We start from the raw sequence: 21,611 nt of genomic DNA on the forward strand, positions 1-21,611 counted from the left end.
GATTAAATGTTTAAACGGCTTGCCATAGGTGTTGCTGTTTGCTATGAGAGCTGCATGAAGGATCTGGGTCTGAGAGCTTTCATGAAGAGAGCACAGGCCAAAACATGTGACGTCACGCCAGGAAAACCACAGAGCTCCACTGCTGATTGCCTTAATTAGCTTTCTGACTCGAATTTGTTTCGTTAATGAGCGTGTTGCTTGTAAGACAGCGTTTTGGCTGATGAAGACTAATTCATAATAGGCCACACTTCACTTCAACTCTGTCTTGTTATTCGGTTTTGTTGTTAACCTTACCTCTAGTGTTTCTCTTCTTGTCATCTGTGTTTCTGCTGCTTCTGTGAAGTTCCAAACTCCTCTTTCTCACGTCTGTCTCTTTGTCTTTTCTTTATTCAGCTAGGGTTGTGTAACAGAGTGAAAAGAGCAGCCTCATCTACATTCTCTGAGCTTCAGGCTCAACTCACATCGACTACAAGACACTAAATGTGACAGACCAAACAAGTCAAACACACTACAGACAGACATCACAGGAACCTAAACACAGATCGCTCTAGTGAGACTGTCCAAAAGTCGCTCTAAATACAGTGTCAGCTCTATTTGGCTCTGAAGCTACACAATTATCTGATCACTTTTATTTCTTGAAGGAAACACTTGCAAAGACTATGTATTTGCAAATGCAAATGTATAAAATGGATAGTTGAAAATGTGTATATATTGTCATATAAACAACCAGTCACTACACTGATTTGAGTTGAGTTGTATGTGTTTCATTCGCTAAAAAGAACTGCCTCATAAAGGGTAATTCCGTCTGAAATTGGTTGGACTAAAGGCCAGGGTAAACTTCAATTTCAGCGTCCAGACGCGTCTTGCGCGCAGTCGTGTCTGCACAGCTTTGAAAGTGTTGTGACTCTTCTGTCTATTCTGTCTTTCTTGTGCATGCGGTGTTGTACGTGCACCGTCAGCGCAGTCTCAAAAAGTATACTTTGAGTTTAAGCTGCTTGTGCTGTATTCACTAAAAAGGGAGTGGCGTTTTGATTCACCAAAAAAGGGAATGGTTCATACTAGTCAGTTGTTTGGGAATTGGTCGGATTAGAATGGTAACGCTGTATGGTTTTGAGTCACTAAAATGATTTGGCTCATTGGGTATTAGTTGGACTATACTGGTTGTGCTCTATTTGATTCACTAATAAGAACTGGTTCATAAGGGTCATTCCATCAATAATCTGTTAGACTACGCTGTTTTGCTGTTTTGATTCATTAAAAAGAACTGGCTCACAAGAGTCATTTGTTCAGGAATTGGCAGAATTACAGCGGTCAAACTGCTTTTCATTTACTAAAAATAACTGACTCGTAAGAGTAATTTGTTCTGGAATTAGACTAGGTTTTGAATCATTAACTCAACCGAATGTCGTATGGTTCCACTATTTATTTTTTAAATGTATCTGGTTCTGAGTAGACGTATTTTCCGAACCCTTATGCAGTAAAATCACTGTAGTGCATTGACCTCTCACAGCTGCAGTAAATCTCTTTACTGTTAATAAACATCACTTAGCATTTTAGAGTCTTCTCAAAATAAGTCACATGACATGATCGTTAAAAACATTTCATTAAATTCAGAGTTTTATCTTCAGATTTGAAATATAACATGGTCAGACATGTGGCTTTAGCATTTCTAGATTAAAAAATGCCAAACTTAAATTTTATTTTCATAAATATAAAAAAAAACAAAAAAAACATTTCTAATAACTTTACAAAACTTTGAAGCTGAAACTTTCAATATGACAATAATTAATTCTGACTTTATAATAAACTGGCAAGTGTCTGCTTTCAAATGAGACCATACTTATGCTTTTAGTGCAAAGAGTTCATGAACTGTATTTGTTTTAGTTTGGGTATGACATTTCTGGGTTAATACAATCTATTTAAATTCTTTCTATATTTTATTTTTATTATAAGCAAACAATATCTACATAGCTGGTAGAATGCAGTAGGAGACCTTAAGTGCCAATGTGATTTGTACTGTGATGACATCATCACACCAAGCCACATCAAACTGCCAATACGAGGGACGCTAATGCAGGCCAACGAACACATTTTACTGGTTGGGCGGGAGGGCAATAAAATTACGGCCACCAAATCAAACAATATTAATTGCACTTAAGGTTGAAAGACATGCAAAACTCTGATAACTTGCATATTTGAGGCTGGGTGATAAAATCGGTCTCAAGTGTGCATGAGAAGTGCCAGGCAGCCATAGTGATAAATCAGAATTGCAAAGAGAGACACAAGCAGCCAGTGATCAGACCCAAGAGAGAGAGCTCGTCTCCATAATGCCCTGTTCAATCAATACAGGAACGCCCTTTACACGCTTCTATAACAGACGGCCAACCATTCCTCCTTTCCACCCGACCATGATTCCTCCTGCTTTTCCTCGAAGTAAAGACGACCAAAGTCCAGATAAAGCTCTTTTTATACTTACAAGAGCTGTGGGTCAATGACTTATTAATGGAAAACCTTTGTCTGCCAATAAGTTTCGGCCAATATGAAGAAACAGAAAAACAGAAAAGGACCCTTAATAGTACGTCATGTCAAGATCAATACAGAAATTCTCTTAAAATATCAGATAATTTGACCTTTATTATGGTAAGTCAAGCTTAGTTCATACTGTAATGTCATGTGGTGTGACTCCCCCAAAAAGTTACCTTTATTTATTTATTGGAATGACAATGTACATGACGATATAATTGTACTTTTTACGTGTTGGTCACACCACATGCCATTTTAGCACCATTAACTTAAATTCCTTTTTAATCTAGACTTTTCTTCTTTTTTTAATCATAGACACTCTTATACACCAAAACATCAAAGGCAAAATGCCCTAAAGCATCACGACTCTTGGGCCATTTGAAATTTATAGCATTCTTCAAACATTGCTTGAATGTTCTGAAGACAAAGTCCCAAGTAAGAGTGTAATTTAAAAAAAGTTGGCGTATCCGGCAAAATAAAGCAAGTAGGCTAGAGTTGTGAGTTGGTGGAGCTGGTTTGTTTAGATATGGAACAGACGTTGGAGAGAGATTAGCTGAGGCTCACCTCCACAGGGAATCTCCTGCCATTGATGCTGTGCTCCGAGCCGTCAGAACCATTGCTCTGGCCCCAGTGGAACTCCACCTTCTCCGCTTTGAAGCGACCCGGTAGACCGGCTCCTCTCACAAAATAATCGTCCTTCAGGAAGATCGCCACTGTGAGGTGCAGAGAAAAGGAAAGAGGGTTAAACAGGGAGAAAAAGAGAAATAAAGACCACTTTCTTGGCATGTACATTAAACAAATGCATTCCAAGCATTGACTGGAAAATAGAACTTCCTTTCAGTATTTATGATTATTCCTTTACCTTCCTTAGGGACATGGGCTGAATATTATACACAATTCCTTTCTGCTGTTGCCCTCAGAAGGCCAGGTCTCAAATGAAGCAGTAATTTGGCTGAGAGAAGACATTTTCCCCTCACATCATTTCAAATTGCTTTTTCTGATTCCTTTTGTTATTTCATAAAACAAGAGCCTTAAAAAAAAGTGGGGAATCGATAGCGAAAGCTCTTCCGTCAAAGAGCATTTAGATTCACAAATTGGTCTTTCGCACCAGGACCGGACTTTCATTAATGGGTGCAACCTTAAATAGCACAGCCTTTGTTGGACAGATTTCTTTTTCTGATTGAATTTCGGAGTGATTTTTACTTGCCGCTTGCCACAAGAGATTTGTGTCCTATTTAAAAGAACGGCTCCTCTGAAACCTCACTTGTAATCTTAGCGAAACAGGCTAGTGTCCAACCATTGAGATATTGAGGCAATCAACTGGTGGCAGTCTGAATCCGTCACCACAGCAACGACGAGTGACGACTTGGAGGAGCCAGGGGCAAAAGTAAGACGCATGACACGCTCTAGCACAAACACACACTCTCAAGCCTGGGAAAAAACAACGCCGCTCTCTGTCCTTCTCTCGACTCCTCTTTAAGTTGTTTGGTCTTTTGTTGATTTTTTGACGTAATCCGACATGAGAGGGAGAATCAGTTTCATTAGCTATTCCGGCTTTGAGCTTCATGAGCTTTAACAAACAGGCAGGAATTAGACAGCTAAGCCAGCAGGACCTTGGAACGGCAGCTTGTGAAAACTAGGCCTCTCCTGCCAGCAAATCCTTGATCAATGCAAATGTTTCTTCAAGGTTCCAAGATCTCATGAATTTCTTAAGTTTAATTTGGTGGGGGTCTGTGAGAAGCTTGTGTATTGGCCAGTCCAGCAACACACACACTCGCTCGATCGCTTGCAAAAACCCCTCTAGGTTTGTAATAACACACTGCTTTTATATTTTCTGCAGTATATGGCATGTATACTGTGCACAGTAGATGATATTTCAGTATGCATGGAACAGAACAAAGCACACCGAGTGAAATACTGTACCAAACAATGCAATGTACTTGACATCATCTTCCATTTTCAACACAACAAATAGATTTGACTGCCTAAAAATAAAAAAATCTTTATAGAAAATTGGATTAGAAAATTGGATTTATTTGATTACATATTTATAATATGTGTTTGTTATATTTTTATAATAAATAATTCATTTATCATTTAATTTAATGTTTTTATTAAATTAAACGATCGTCCAACACAATATTTCAAGATATGGTCTCTGGTATGTCTGCTCTGTAATTAAGGATTCAAGTAAAAGGATTCAAGATTGGGTATGTTTTTCATCTTGATTGATTTGTGTTTTTAGCATTCATATTAGGTTCTTTCGTGTGTGTTTTTTTTATATAATACAATAATTTTAAGTCATCCTGTGGCCACTTTGTTGAGAACCACTGGTGTACACTATATACTGTACAATACACAAGTACGCTAGTATTCAATTGCAAAGACATCCAAGTTCTTTTTTTCACACTTATTCCTTTTCCGGACATCCCTAATGAGTGTTTCGCTCAAGGTGAGAAGGTCAAGGGTCACTTGACGTTGTAGTCGTCCATAGAGAAAATGATTTAAAACATTGATTGAGTCATGCATAATTCAGAGGTGCCGGGTCTGTAGGTTTATTGTGCCGCCCTGTTCCAAGTGATTATTTCTCTGATAAAACACTCATGTGTCAGTTATAAATAGCAGAGCAGCTCTCCATTATTCATGGGACAACAGCGGGACATTTGTCTTCCTCTGCACGGATTATGTTAAGGAGGGAAATGCTGGGCAATTCGTGTCTGTGTAAACTTCCTCAATACACTCCTCTGCAGTACTGCTTAATGGTGCAAGACTGTAGCATGAAAACAGAATTCGGGTGTGAAAAGTTCAGGGGGAAGATGAAGCATGATAGAGCTTGAAAGTACAAGAGTTGAACACTTCCATTCAATGTGACCTATAATTTATAGAAGTCAATGGCATGGGGCGGCAATTGGCACGTGTTTCTGTAGCATTGAGTCCAGCGTATTCTTTATTCATTCCATTTCCCTACCCAACAATTGTTTCTGTTCTCAAGTCTCTAATAAAAATATAAAAAAATATAACATAATTCCAAAATTAGAAATACTTTTAGAGAGTGATAACTTAAATATTTGTTTTTGAGCAAAGCTATATAAGAAGACTTTTCAGGTAATGTTATGACCCATTTTAAACCCCATTCACTTTTTAATGGCCAAAGCTGAGTTTCTCAAAAGCATTGTAAGCCTAAGAAGATCGTAGAACAATTGCAACCAATGGTCTCTACGATCAACTTAGCTCACGATGCGTCTGAGAAACACAACCCAGGACATTATGCCTTATATCTGATGACATGATAGATCAATGATATTTTTTTGGTGAACTATCACAGACTGTCTGTATCTGTGTGCATTTACCAGTTTTGCCTGTATTCTTCATTGATGTCTTGTTGGACGACTCTGCATCGAACCCATCCAACGTGAGTTCCTGGTACTCCATCGAGACCTTAGTGTCTTGGTCGGCTATATTGATTGGCGATTGGTTTCTCTCTTGACACTCAGGAAAAGCTGCCGTCCACCCTGTATCTGGTCCGTACGTCCCTGCAGAAGAGAGAGACAGCAAATCAATAGATCATCACACTGCAAACAGAAGCCGAAGCGCTCCCAGACTCACTTTATATTTCATAAATGCCCGTCAAAACACACTAGAGCTGTCCTGAAACGACAATCTGTCTGTCTGTCTTATAAAAATAAAAAAAACGGAAAAGCTTGATGAAATGACAGAGTAGTCGCACTTGAATCCAAGACCTTTGAACCACACAGACCGAAGCAGATGTTTTTTTTATTTATTTTACTTTTTTATTTCCACTGAAAAGTTTACAAGCACTCGGTAGAGACAAATATGAAAACAACTTTTGGAAGTAACAGGAGATTATTATTATTTTTTTTATTTTTTCTTTATGAATAAATCATTGTTTTTCAAGGCTTTTTCTTCTGAACCTCAGATTTCATTTTTAACAGAGAGTGACCAAAAGTTAGCTAGCTACCAAGCTAACACTTGCTAATGGAATGAATGGTTCTTTGATCTCCCGCATGACACAAGTAAATACCTTTTTAGCTAGCTGTGATCATATTTAGCAGTAACAGCATGCTGGGTAAAAGCGATGTCTCAAAATGTACGATGCCATTTGTTCCTCCATAGTCACAATTGAACTAAAACAAGGGAACGAGTTAGCAAAACGAGGCCACGATACAGCTAAAATGAAGGAACAAATGAATGTTTTGAACAAATTCTTAAATCTTTGCTGCAATATATCTTTCTTCCCTGCTGCTTTCAAAAAAAGTAATTTTGTCCAAAAATCAGAATTATAGCGTATTACAGTTTGAAACTATCAGTGATCAAAGCCACACAGTAGAGACCCTTGTCATCTTATACATAATAAAATAAAAGTATGAGCAGACAATTTTACTTCAGCACACAAAATGAGACAAGCAAACAAGACAAGGATATTTTAAGAGTCCATTAAACAGGTTGAAGCACCGCTTTGGCTTTGCTTACAGTTAAAGCCTGCCAAATCATAAATGCACCTTTCAGAGCAATAACCTGATGAGACACCATAGTGCCAGAGTGTGAGTATGCGAGTGTTTCTTCTCTCTCAGACTCGGTGAGAGGTGAGCAGTGGTCCACAAACAGAACGTCCAGCCCTAATTGAAAGCAATCCTCAGCTACCGGCCTTTAAGATGTATTTGTCGACAATTACCCCAGCCCTGCAAGCATCCGGACCGATCCGAAATGCGTATTTCATCAAATTAGGATTCATCCTCCTCAGCCTCTGCCCTCACTGCAGCCTTGGGGCATATTGATTGGACAGGTCTGGGTTTCATATGGAGCGGCAGAGTGCTATAGATCCGGGCAGCACTGCTGGGTAATGAAAGAGAGCGAGGACTTGCGTGTGAAGAGATTACTCACTCCTTAATGCAGCCCTAACAGGGTTAGAAAAACTGCACACGCAAACTTAATCCCAACCACACCTCAGGATACGCATCTCAGATGAGAAAAACAAAGGTCCGAGTACATAACCCTGCCTCTGAGCAGAAAAACAGAGATCGGTACTATTTCTTTCTTATTTGTTTTGCTGGGTTTATGGTTTTGTTTGTTCCGTTAGATCCATTTTTCATTTGTTTATGCATTAAGCTCTGTCCAGTTAACATTAGCATATTTATGATATTGTATTATCCTATCTGTTTTAGGCCCAAAACATACTCGACGCAGATACGTGTATGCAAATACATGAATGCAAACACTTCTAGTACGCAAACCTGACTTTGCATGTTTTTTGTTTTAACATTTAAAACAAGTTTTTATGACAGCCACCTTTTAAATGTTTATATTTTAAAAAAAACAATTATGTGTATGTTCGTATACAACTTGTTACATTTTTTTTTTTTTTTTTTTTAATTTACATTTACTGTATCTAATATAAACGAACAATGAATCTATCTACAATGAAACAAATTAATCTATATCAAATTGAATTGAATCAAACTGTTAGCTTGTGAAGTGAATTGAATCATGAAATTTGTGTCAATGCCCAGCTCTACTTGAAACACTGAAAATAGGACTGACTGAATTCTGGAAAACTGAACAGAATGCACTTCTATTGCTCACAGCCTCATTTTCATTTGTGTCAAATTAAATATAGCGTCGACTCTAGGGTCCGTAGCAAGCATTAGCATAAATTGTCAGCTGTTGCTTTCATGTCAACTACTGCCAAGGCAGGGCATCATTTTCTGAGCAAGCAAGTTAAACTGTCAATACCTTATTACGGTTATAATTTGATACTTGAACAACAACAACAAATCTGGTTAAATGGCACAGACATCGCTATCGCCAAGTAAAGAGTTGCTACTACATTAGCACGAGACTATATATTATGTACAATAGGATCACATTTTTTAATGCTATGAACAACCATTTGCATTTGTTTACTCATTTCCTAACGTTGATAGGAGTTTGTCCAACTGTCTACCAACTTAACCTGTTAAGCTGCAACCCAGCAATCAAATCAGCCCTTCCTCCCTCTCTTCCTCTCCTTTAGTAAAAACACACAGTGGCTGGTACAGTGCATGGAAAGCTATTCTTGCGAGGACAGAGGGGAAGGTTCAACCTATTCGAACATTAAATAGTTGTGAGAGATCTCAGCCTCCCACTGTTTTGATTTACCCTTCATTCCTCCCTCTAGACAGAAGGGGAGGGAGCACAGACCAGGTGTCAAATCAACATTTCATTCACCTCTGACCCCTCTCTCAGCTCGATCAATACTGCCTCTGTTCAACGTTTCCTTCTCTTTTTTTATTTTTTTATTTTGTTGAGAGAGAGAAAGAGAGTGAGAGAAGCTGATGGATCTCCTAAAATGAGATTACGTTTTGAGGCAGAAGACGTTAGCTTTGCTACGAGAACACACAACCACTTTAACCATTGATTCTCTCAATCTTTAAAGAGATAGTTCACCTGAAATGAAAAATCTGTCAGCCTTACATCTGTCTCATTTTTTCTGTGGAACACAACAATACATATTTCTCCAAATAAAATGGAGATGGAAGCAGCTTGAACATTATGATAAATATCTTTTAAATATTTTTTAATAGAATTTCATTCTTTTTATGAAGCTTTTTTCTTCACATCAGGACATTTTTGGCTTTACAGTAAAAAAAAATTATTTACATCACCAAAAATCATTTAACTTATACTCTAAGGTGTTACTTAAACTATAAGGTGTTGCATTTTACTGTATTTTTTGAATAAATCAATAGATTAAAATATTACCCTTATGTCATTGAGCCATAACCGAATTATGTATATTCTTTGAACAAAACACAAAGCATGAATTTTTTTTAAAGATTTATAAAACAAAGAGAAGGCGGACCAGTGAGTTTCTTCCCCACCCCCTCGTCCTTTCAGAACCCTTCCGAAACAAGACGTGCCGCTCAAAAATTCATCTGACAAGTACAACCATGCCCTCATCAAAATGTGTCAAAGGGAGACGCTGAAAGCAAAAGTCCTTTTCCGCTAATGCTGCTGTTCTCATGCATATTTCACCAGGAACTGTCTCCAAATCTCCAGAGAGCTGACGTGATATTACAAGATTTAAGAATCTTAAGTGTAAATATACCTAAATTTTGCTTTTCACTTAATTAGCAACAATTCTACACACAGCTGTGTAACACTGACCTTCAGACTGATGCAGAAAAAGTGAGCGCAACAGTGTAATTTACGATGTGAACAAAAGTGTGTTTGTGCAAAAACATCTGAAGAGCATTTACATTATGTCTGCCCAATATCAGCACTGCGGCTCGATAAACAAAAATGCCATTTGGAAGATTGTGGCAGTTTGGATGGACAAGAGAGAGAGACAAACACGAAACATCTCCTGTGGCTTCTCTTAGGGTTTCTGACGTGTCTATGATATGTCACACTAAGCCTGTCTCTCGGCTGCAGGTGCATTAGTGATGGGTCATAAACACAGAGACACATGGGTCTGTGGTGTTTCTGGATTTACCCGGCTTGACTGCCAGTGAACGCTGAGTGAGAAAGCTTTCTTATTCCCTCTCCATTACAGTACCCACACATACACACTCAACCCTTATGGAGAGTTTCTAAGCATGCTTCAAATGCACCAGAGCAATGACGCTACAAGTGGACATCTAGATTAAAACAGCAAATTAAATGCAGGAAACTAGGCTATTTTAGAGTGCTTTTGTAATAATATTATTACTAATAATAATACTTTAGAATAATTTTCATTATTACATTATTACTATTTTTAAAAGAAATTAATATTTTCAATTTTATCCAGCAAATATGCATTCAATTGATAAAAAGTGACAGTAAAGAATAGATATTTAGAGATGCAGTCTCTTCATAGAACCCCAGGGAAAGGGCATTTGAGTAACGAATCATGGTTTGCATTGGTCTGTTTATCGTCCTCCATAATGCACTGGACCCTATTAAAGAGGTGCTTCCTCTGACACAATTTCTACTTTCTTTAATTAGATCAATGATTGCGCTTAATTACTCAAATAGGCTCTGTGGCATCAGCGCCAAAGCGATCAAAGCTGCGAAAGAGAGAGACCTGCATGGAGAAACTGAATCGTAGGCCTGTCATCGTGTCCACAGGGGCCGGTATTAGCATAACGTGCATTAGAAATCTGACAAATAAAAGCACTTTTGGGAAAACAAACCAGGAAATAATTACGAATCAAGTGGCGTAAACACAGCCGAGTGCTGCTGACACTTTGGAAGTCTTTGATCCATGTGAGATGAATCCCAATGCAAACTCTCCCAAAAAAAACAAAAAAAGAGGTTAAGTTTAATATTGCAGTAGCCCAATGCTAACAGGCTAACAGCTAATGAGTGAAGTGTCTATGCTGATACCTCTCTGAATGACTGGTTTGTGCATCTTTTATGCATTGAGAGCTGTTACTAGCGAGATTGTACTCCAGAGAGCTCAATTTGACTGCGTAAATACAGCCAATCTTTCTCCCTCTGATACCAGTCACCTTGGTTATGATGGGCGCTGCATGGTGTTAGCGCTTGGCTGTTTGAAGTGCAGAGGTGGACAGGGTAAAAGTAGCTTGTCTGGCGGAATCTTGCGCTGTGTTAATTAGAAGTGGCGTGTGTTTATGTTTGTGTGTGAGTGTGTATGTGTCCAGGCAAAAAGAGAATGCTGGCTGTAAACCCAGTGGGATTTGAAGCCCATGAGCTGTCAAGAGCGACTGGAGATCCACACGCTGTCAGAGAACATTTCACGGCAGCCAGCAATAGACTCAACAGGCACACACACATAAACAAAGAAAAATAGACACATTCTCAAAGAGTCACATACATTTTCACACAGAGCGGTGCCTCAATCTCATGAAAAGACAGATTTCACACCTCACACAAACTTTATGTCGTCCTTGTGTCATCCACACGCTGTTACAATTGTATTCTGGGTACACAGGGGTGCCCAGATTACATTCCACTCAATGTCTGCGGCCCAATTTGCATGCTATCCATCCTAAATTACATGCGAGATTGGAATTAGCATGTCCCGGATCATAGTACGTTGGAAATAGCATGCCAAAAGTACCCAGATGGTATGCTATTATTGGATTTTCGGGAAAGAATTTTGGGATGATATTTCCCACAACCCCTTACGCAACGGAAGAGAAGGATTAACGGCTCTCTGCTGACTCTGCTAAAAAAAACGTAAAGGATGCAAAGCAGAAGCTGCCATGGCAGTTTTAATAAAGCAATAAAACTGTGCGTTACATTGATTTCACCACAGTTAAAGGGTGTTCTAATGCACAATGCAGATAAATACTATTAGTATAAACAACTCTCCTGCCTCTTGGATCTAAAATATAACTACAAAGTGGCAATTTCGTATGATTTTTTTAGAAAAAAGAATGAAAGTCCAAATCAAACCGTCAGAGGGGCGTAAGCAGAAAAAACGTACAAATTAGTTTGTACGAAATTACACAATTTAGCCACCAATTCGCTAAAACACAAAATAGTTGCTGCTTCTGCTAACAAATTCAATTCAATAGCCTAACTGTAGGCTTTATTGTGGACAAGCAACAAAGCAACTTATTCATATAGAATGCGGGCTAACATTAAATCAGCATTCTCAGTCTGAACAGTTTTATAAATATGCATGAAGCTATATGACATATTAAAAAACTATAAGGTAATAAATGCAGATAGATGCTAACGCTTAACCATGTCAGTGCTAACAGTCAGGGGACATGTGGTTTGAAGATGTGGTAATATCTCAATCCTGGTTTAGTGTCTTACAACACACTCATGAAAGCGCTATATAAATGCCTCATTCATTCATTCAAAGCAAGCATTTGTATAACCAGCAAGATACACAGTTTCAGTAAATGCGAATTACAGTACAATGCAGTTTGTCTCTGTTACTCCTGTTGAACTCCTGTTCAACCAGTTTTGATAACAATGTAAGACTTAAACAGACAACTTAAATAGTCCTTAAATACAAAAATGGATGCTACATTTATGTGTCTAAAAACTGTCTAAAATATCTAGCATATTCTAAATGAACTCTTTGATTGAGAGGGGGTGTTATAGTCACAGTAGAAGATTTTGGTCTAAGTATTTACATGTGTCATTGATTCATAAACCTACAAGCATATTTCTCTTAAAGCCTCTTTCATAATCATAGTAGACTTTACGTGAGGCACTGACCTTAAAGTGCAGTTTATTGAACAAACCTTGTAATGTTCTTTCTTCTTAAGAAAAACTCTACTACATTATTAAAATTTCACAGTGTTTTATGACTTCCTCTGAGCAGATCATGTTTTAAGAAACCTAAATCCAGCACGAGGAATGACCGTAATGGCTGGGACAAATGCAGGTGCTAACTACATTACAGCGAGCAGCCAAACTGCTCATTAGAGGAAAATAGTCTTTTTTATTAGAGTAAAATCCCTGAAGTTTCTTGTTTCATCCTACCTCACCTAACCTTTCTTTCGACTGCATTCGGTTTTCATTCTCTATTGTTTGATATAGTGACATTGTCCTGAGATTTTTCCTTATTTTGTGATAAATAAAAGATAATGAAACCCCCTTGAGCAAAGAGGGAAAATTTAATTCCAACAATACTTCAAACGGATTTAACCGAGTTAGAGAGGAAAAGAAAACATTGGCTAAAATCAAAAACAAAGCAAGCTGGAGAGAGAAAACTCCAATAAATATCCAAGCAAGTCCCTTCGGCAAAAAATCATTTATTGAGCAACAAACACGACTCAATTCTAGAGATATTTTCTCGACCTATGCCACCATTACTGGATGAGAACAGCATTTTCTTTTTAAAATAAACTTTTAAAAGCATTTTCAACTTTTTTAGATTATTGATTTGTCTTAGTATGTGAGTGTATAATAATAAATAAATAAATAAATAAATAAATAAATAAATATCTCTCTGATTATATATATATATATATATATATATAGAGTGCCTTGCGAAAGTATTCAAACCCCTCTTTTTTTCACATTTTGTTATATCGTTGTAACATGCATGTTCAGTCTAGTCTAGTTTGCACTTTGTTTGCTCGGTTTGCCTTTGTCCCTACTCTTTATTTAAGTCCCTCATTTAGTAATTAGTGCAATTACACCTGTTCTGTTGCTTTGTCCAGTTATAAAGTCAGAAATGTGTGATATAAACTCAATTGCGAGTTATAAAGTTATTATTTTTTTCCTTAGAATCGGACTCACAACTGAGTTTAAGAGCAGCGGCGACTCGATGATGTCATCAGTGTTAGACCAGCTTAACTCTGCTGCATGGAAGATAGCTGTCCTTTATTTTAGTTTCATCTTAAGTCATCTGCAACATTTCTTGTCTTTTAGGAGTTATCGTTCGTATGTAAATTTATGTTAAGATGTGATTCAAATATTTTTGACTGTATTTTGTGTTTACAGCAAGATTTTATTCGGATCCTTATACTGATGAGTACTGTGCATTTTTGCATTAACTATCAGGCACACGTTGCACACACAATGTTGCGATTACTTACTGTTAATCACTCATTTTGATATAATTCGAAGTGACCCAGTATACAGTTTGAGATGTCAGTTTATTGTACGTAATCCTATGCACTATTTCAAATGTGCGTATTGTACGCTAGCAATATTATGTTAAATTCCTCCTTCTCTATACTTAAATTGATACATTTATTGACTCAAATTCTCTTTTCAGTTTTACCCTACTTCCAATCATCCATTAAACAAAGTGCACTGGGTATCTGCTTCAGTTTGGTGATTGGCAGAGTTATCTGTCTGTCAACATAGGCAAGGCGCATTGGGCAGGCAGAACACAGTACTTAGTAAAAGTCTTTTTATGATGTGACAAGCTTTGCACATCTACATTTGGCGATGTTCTGCCATTCTTCTCATCAGATCCTCTTAAGCTCTGTCAGGTTGGATGGGTACTGTAGGTGGACAAACATTTTCAGGTTACTCCAGAGATGTTCGATTGGGTTCAAGTTCGAGCTCTGGCTGGGCCACTCAAGGACATTCAGAGAGTTGGCCATAAGCCACTCTTCCATTGTCTTAGCTGTGTGCTTTGGGTCATTGTCCTGTTGGAAGATGAACCAGTCTGCCCAGTCCGAGGTTCTGAATGCTCTGGACTAGGTTTTCATTAAGGCTAACTCTATATTTTGCTGCGTTGAGCTTTATTTCTACTCTGACGAGTCCCCCAGTCCCTGCTACTTAAAAACACCCCCAAGCACGATGCTGCTACCACCACACTTTACTGTTGCGGGATGGTATTCAGTGTATGGTTTCCTCCATACATGATGCTTGGAACTGAGGTTTATCAGACCAGAGAATATTGTTTCTCACAGTCTGAGAGAGAGTCCTTTGGGTGCTTTTTTGCTAATTCTGAGTGGGTTTTCATGTGTCTTTACTGCAGGAGATGCTTGAGTTTGGCCACTCTGCCATAAAGCCCAGATCGGTGGAGTGTTGCAGTGATGTTTGTCCTCCTTTTAAATTTCTCCTTTTAATCGCCATATATTATCATAGAGCTCAACCAGAGTGACCAGTTTCTTGGTCACCACTCTAACCAAGCTCAGTTTGGCTAGGAGGCCAGCTCTAGGAAGAGTCCTGGTTGTTCCAAACTTCTTCCCTTAAGGATTATGGAGGCTACATTCTTCTGTGAACCTTCAGTTTTTTGTTTTTTGTCTCGACACAATCCTGTCTCTGAGCTCTATGGGCAGTTTTTTGACCTCATGGCTTGGTTTTTGCTCTGATATGCATTTTCAGCTTTTAGAGGTTTTTATTAAGAGGTGTGTGACTTTCAAAATCAAACCCATTCAATCCACAGGTTAACTCCACTTAAAGTGTAATATCTACAAGGGACATTGGAATGTTCCTGAGCTAAATGTCAAGTGTCTCAGAAAAGGGTATGCATACTTATGAAATGTAATTACTTCAGTTTTTTATTTTTAATAAATTTGCAAAGTTATCACAAATCTTTTTTTTTTTTTTTTTTTGCTTTGTCATTATGGTGTATAGAGTAGTTTGGTGTATGGTGTATTTAAAGTAGTTTAACATGAGGTAGCAACATAAAATGTGAAAAAATTAAGGGGTTTGAATACTTTCACAAGACACTGTATACAAGGACCAGTAATGGACCAGAGTTGTCTGGGCGATTATGAGATTTCACGGCCCTTTCCTCTTCTGTTAAAAATGACAAGAAATGTGTCATTATCTCTATGATTAAGATAGTCTCAAAATACATTAAAGCTCCATAAATATACTTCAATTAAAGGAGAAAAAAAGTACTTTCTAGCTGTAATGTCATGCATGCTGTTAGAGACGTCTGGTTTGGCCAAATGTGACCAGTGGCTATGTCTGATCTTCGTTAATTTACCATTCAAAAATAGATAATGTTCCATTTCAGGAGGACGGAGATAAATTATGACTATAAAAGCAGAAAAGAATGGGGAGGAGACGGAGGGCAATAATCAGAAAATGAGCACAACTCGCCGGTCCATTAACAACCCTTTAGCTTTCTGCATCTTTGCTCAAGGGAGAACTGGAATCTCTAACAGCGGGGATACTTCATTGAAAGCTCTTTAAGAAAACATTAAGAGCAAGTTCTAGAATGTCTGGGGCAATTAAAATCAAAAGAACATGCTTATTAACGTGAAGACGTTTTGCCATTCTTCCTTATGGCTTCACAGAGGTGCTAGAATGTTCTAAATGTTTAAAACGAGCTTAGATTGAAAAGTCATGCTTCTATTCGTGCACTGACATTTTTAGAGTTGATTAATTACTCAGCTTATGAATGACTGATAATTTGTTTCTCACCTATCAAACATTAGCATTTAGCTTATAGATTTGTAATTAAACATGCTTTGGCCGTTCTGAAACCAAAAGCCATTAGTTACAGTTTATGCTACAGAAACAGCTAAATAAAGCAACCTAATCACTATCTTTCTCCTAAACGCAGAGAGGCATGTCTCGGCTCTCCTCTTCACTGGTTTTTAGTGGTTTTAATTAAAAGATAAGGATGCTTTTACATTCAACAGTCATTTGGTCAACCCCTTCATCAACTTGTTTTAATACATAAATATATATACTAAATATATATACTGGTAGACCAGAATATTTATTAAACGAAACTTATAGTTATTATTAATTATAAGTATTATTATTATTATTATTATTATTATTATTATTATTATTATTATTATTAATAATAATAATAATAATAATAATAATAATAATAATAATAATAATAATAATAATAATAATTATTATTATTATTATTATTATTATTATTATTATTATATTATATTATATGGGGCGGCAGTGGCTCAGTGGTTCATGTAGGTTGTCTACAAACTGGAAGGTTGGTGGTTCAATCCCCAGTTCCACTTGACCAGAGGTGTCGAGGTGTCCATTTACCATTTACCATATTATAAGTATAAAATGATAAGCAACTATATTTTTTTATTATATATATTTCTTATATATATTTCTTTATACAATATTTTAGTTTTTTATAAAAACATTGTGTTCAATATTATAATTTATATTTATAATATAAATAAATACAATTTAACCTATCTCTAATTTGTGTAAAACATAGCCTACACTTCTACTTGAATGACTCAATGACATTGCAAAGCATCTGCTGTGAGTTCAGATAAGTCACTCTTTCCATCTTGTCATTTAATTCTTTCTTCGTCGTCCAGTCTCCCCTTAGTTCTCATTATCCCAAATGCCACAGTGACTGCTGCCACCTGCCCCACCTCCAGGCTCAGAGTCCTTCCTCAGTTTGGCTCTTAAAGGACATCATTACCAAATCCCTTATTTAGTACTAACCTTCAGAAACATTCCCTCTTGTTCCACCACCAGAGAAGAGTGAGGCTGACCTGCACAGGCAGACCCTGAGTCATGGTGTTAATTATAGCCGGGCTCCAAAACAAAGCAAAATCATTCCTCATAATGTCATTCACAAACCTTATCAGAGCTTCAGGGCATTACAGTATCTGAGCTTAAACCTCAGCTCACCTTGTAAAGTACACGTGACTGGATAGTTCTTAAGGATACAAAAACAATATACAATATTAATTCTTCATGTAATCGACACCACAAACAGATACCGATATTTAAAAAATGCCAAATATCGGCTGATATATCAGTCAACAACTAGTTTTAAGCCTACAAAATATTTGCCAATGCGGTTAGAAAAAAGTAATTCAAGATTAATTTTCTGTAAACAAGTCTTACTATCGTACACAGTGTTGCTAAGTAAATTTAGCTTGTTTTAATGATGTTTAGGGACTTTTACTGGAAAACATTGAGAAAATACTGCTTAAGATTTTCCAAGAAAAATTCCAATACCAATTCTCCAAATCCCACTTAATCCCTTCAAGATGTCGACAATCAAATTCAGTGTCAGCAAGCACTGAGAATCACTAATGATTCTTACCACTCAAGGTGAAGCCTTCTGGAAATACACAAGATTCACACCAGACTCCAAAACTGATGAAAGATTTCAGAAACATAAATCAATGAACAAGTTCGATTATTGGTATTAGAACCAGCAGAAATAAAAGGTAATAAAAGTTTCACAAAGTGGTTGTAATTATAAAAAATAAAGTAGCAACTGTGAGAAATAAAATTGCAATTAAGAAGATAAAAACAGAATTGCAAAAATAGGTTTTATCTTTGCTTGAAAAACAAAACAAAACCATGCACTGCCTTTTCGTACAGCGTTTGGGAGCTAATTATAATAAACATACAACTAAGCAAGTCGGGAGGCACAAAATAAAAGCTGATGGCTCAGAAGCAGCCTGCAGGCTGTTTGTTGAGTAATTTGGGTGAAGAATATGATGCTCACTGGACTTTATGCCTTCTCACAGAGGTCTCTCAAAAACAAGCGCTCATTGAGAGCGCTCATCACCGGTGGTCTTACACAAATCACAGACAAATCCTGTGGGATTTACCACACAAGCCGAAGTCCTCACCATTACGCGATGCCATCTGGGCTTTTGAATATCAAACAAAACACGAGAATGATGATCGCTTCCCCGGCAACAACTCTCATAGAGAACAGCCATGCTACGGAAAACTTCATTGCCTTTTTTCCTTCAATCATTTCAACTTTGACCTTGATCCCAAAAGCTTCATAAATCAAAGCCGCTGGCCATCCATGTTACAATTGTCAAGCAATGGATTACACCTTGCACTTGGGATGTGAGATCCATTAAATTGCAATTTAGCTGAAACTTATTTTTCAAAACAAGGGAAAGTGCCAGTCATCAGTTTCATAGGAGCGAGTAAGTCTCTGGGGTTCACTCAGAGACTGATGAGTGGAAAGATTAACACTTCATTTACAGTCCCTGCAGACACACCGTGACCATAACGAGACACATGAAACACAGGATAACAAAATCTATGTTCTTTCTTTCAAGTAGTGTTGGTCTGCAATGGAGGGAAATTTCTGAAATGAAAACTGGGGACAAATCTTGTACAGCAGTCAATATCGTCAATATATATCGATGAACTTTCTGTTATTGAAATTATGTATCAATTAAAATCATATATATTTCCATATTGATTGAGTAATGTTTATTTTATATATGTAATACATATATCACTTTTCTCTTTACTTTTGAATTATGCATTGTATTGTGTAGTGTTTTAGGTTTAACGAAAATACCAGTTTTTCTTAGTGTATAGTATATGTTGCTCTGTTAACCTCAATTAACTTCAGACTAACAGGTAAAGTTGATTTTATTGTTCAAAGATTGTTATTTTATCAACAATATCTACAAAATACTGTACATGCATACAAAGATACCAATAGTACAATTAAGTATGACAGTAATGGAGTAGTAAAGGACACGCGCTAATGGAAAAACTAGCACAAACAACTGAGGCAATTCTTGCCACACTTTTGAAAAAGTCTCTTTTGAACACATAGTGATTTCTGAACACAGGAAACCAACAGAGGGGACTGTCCTCGGAAAACAGGAACATATTCACCATAAAATATAGATGTGTAAAGTCTGAGCTAAGAAATTGTGGAGAAAAAGAGGTTAAAAACAAAAAGAAGCCAACCGAGCAAAGAATGAAGAGTTACTCCTACAGTAGGGGAGCGTTTGAGTAATACAGGAGCCCTCTGACATCAGTCAATGACTGTAGACACATCATCCGTTAGAGCCCAATCACGATGAGGTTCCACACCATCTATCAGCCAAGCTCTTTCTCCACTCCTACAATTAGTATTGTTCCAGTCTCAGCCTCCCTCTCAGCCCTGCGCCGCCTGTCTCCCCGATGCCGTGTCGCCCTGATGAATGCACCTCTCTCGCCTCCATTGATTTCTCTTCAGGCTCAGGTCCTTTGTTTGATTTGCTAAGTACTGGAGTGCTATGACTGAGGTGTTACACAAATTTCCCTCCCTCTGGCTCCCTCTTCCCATGTGTTCATGTGCCTACTTCTCCCCAAAGGCATGACTCCACTCGGGAACAGATTATTTTCCACATGGCAAACACAGTGATCTATAAAGCCGTGAACTTTAGCCAATGCTCTGGCCCATGGCCTTTCGGCCCCGCTCTCAAACAAGACAAGCAAAAAGAGTTGTCTTCTTAAACAGGGCAAACACAGTTTGTCAATATCTGTGTGGGGAATAACTAGCCTGACGTCGTCATACTCAGATTCTAGGCAGAATGTGAGTCTGATACCGCTCCATTGAGCTTTGATTATGGGGCGTGTTTCAACCGAACCAGGAAAGAAATTGCCTCTGCACTCAATTGGATAGACCTACAACCAATCAGAGCAACGGAGTAAGTGACGTATGTTTTTCATTCATGTTTCCGATCGACAAATGCCTTGATCGCGGTTCTCTGTTCCTCTTAAAATTAATGCGCTGTCGATATCTTCCATAACTGACGCGATGGCGGAATCTAAACATGATGTTTCATAAACAAAGTTCGGGAGAAGCACGTTCAAATAATCAATCCAATCAACTTGTCATCAAATGATTGCCATGCCTACCTTATCAGCATGAGAGGAAGCATATATTTATTCACTCTGTCAACTCACCTAACATTCCTTGACAGTTTTCAGCATCCCCCCAATCACTCTCGGCTTGTTCTTCCACAGCCTGGAATACGGGGGGAGTAGGCTACTTTGGGTTCGGGCCGAATACCGAGCCCGTCCTCTCATCGGACAGCACCCCAAATATGCATTTATTCTATCTGACTTATTTGTAAGTGTGAAATCTAAATTCTCCAGAGGCAGTCATCTTTTCTTTTACTGTCTATGCATCTTTGTTGTAAACGAATTCAACCCAAGCGCTCTTTGATGACGTTACCGTTGCTCATCTGTCCATCATCGATTAAAGTCCGCCCTGCCGGCAATTTGATTGGCTCGGCCTTCTGGGAGCCGAGCATAATTACTCCTCACCGGATCGAGTCCAGACCAAACTTCCCGACCAAAAAATATTGTAGGCGGGGTTCGGGCTGGCACCCAGGCTAGGGAATAACGACAATCAGGCTAGACCCGTATATAAAATCCAAACTGAACTCCTGCTGGGTTGTCAGCATGCCTTCTTTGTTTTTTCTTTTCCCAAAGTGCTTGCAACAAGGACATGGAAATAGATACACATGCCGGCCTAAAATATCCCATTTCATCCAGACCTTGGAGATTCCCAGCATGGAAGTCATTCAAGAGCAACTAATTAAATAAAAATCTGCATTGTGTCCTCGCTGCTAGTCTGCTACAAGACAATAAGTTGCTCAATTACTAATAATGCTGGAAAATCGTTCTGTAGCTCAACTGGATGTGCATTTGACTGCTCATGCGAGCAGCTGCAAGTACGGGTGTTCTCTGCAAAGCAGCCGCTTCAAAGTCTGACAGTAAACAGGTATCAAATTTATTCAGTACTTGGTGCTACAAATAAAGCAGAGAATCATAACATTAGATATTTTGAAAATATTGGTAGCAAGCTGATACTTTTGGCATCCATAGTTAAGACAGCAAAGAATAATACTGGCCAGTTGAATTGCCATTTGAGCTACTGTGCTAAATGTCTTCTCGTTACTATCTTAACACATGTAAACTGTCACAATTCAGGC

The 21,611-nt window shown here is 37.9% G+C and overlaps 1 protein-coding gene across 1 annotated transcript in view; it reads right to left on the bottom strand.

Annotated features, from left to right (window-relative positions):
- The window catches only part of ptprga (protein tyrosine phosphatase receptor type Ga), a 254,040-nt gene that overhangs the window by 96,733 nt on the left and 135,696 nt on the right, over positions 1-21,611 (bottom strand). The window contains exons 3-4 of the mRNA XM_084100324.1: positions 5,874-6,056; positions 3,088-3,236 (exon numbers count right to left, since the gene is read on the bottom strand). Of these exons, the coding sequence (XP_083956450.1) occupies positions 3,088-3,236; positions 5,874-6,056 (332 nt within the window). The remainder of the gene's footprint in view (positions 1-3,087; positions 3,237-5,873; positions 6,057-21,611) is intronic.

This window comes from Abramis brama (assembly GCF_963993115.1).
Source record: "Abramis brama genome assembly, chromosome: 23".
NCBI lineage: Eukaryota > Metazoa > Chordata > Actinopteri > Cypriniformes > Leuciscidae > Abramis > Abramis brama.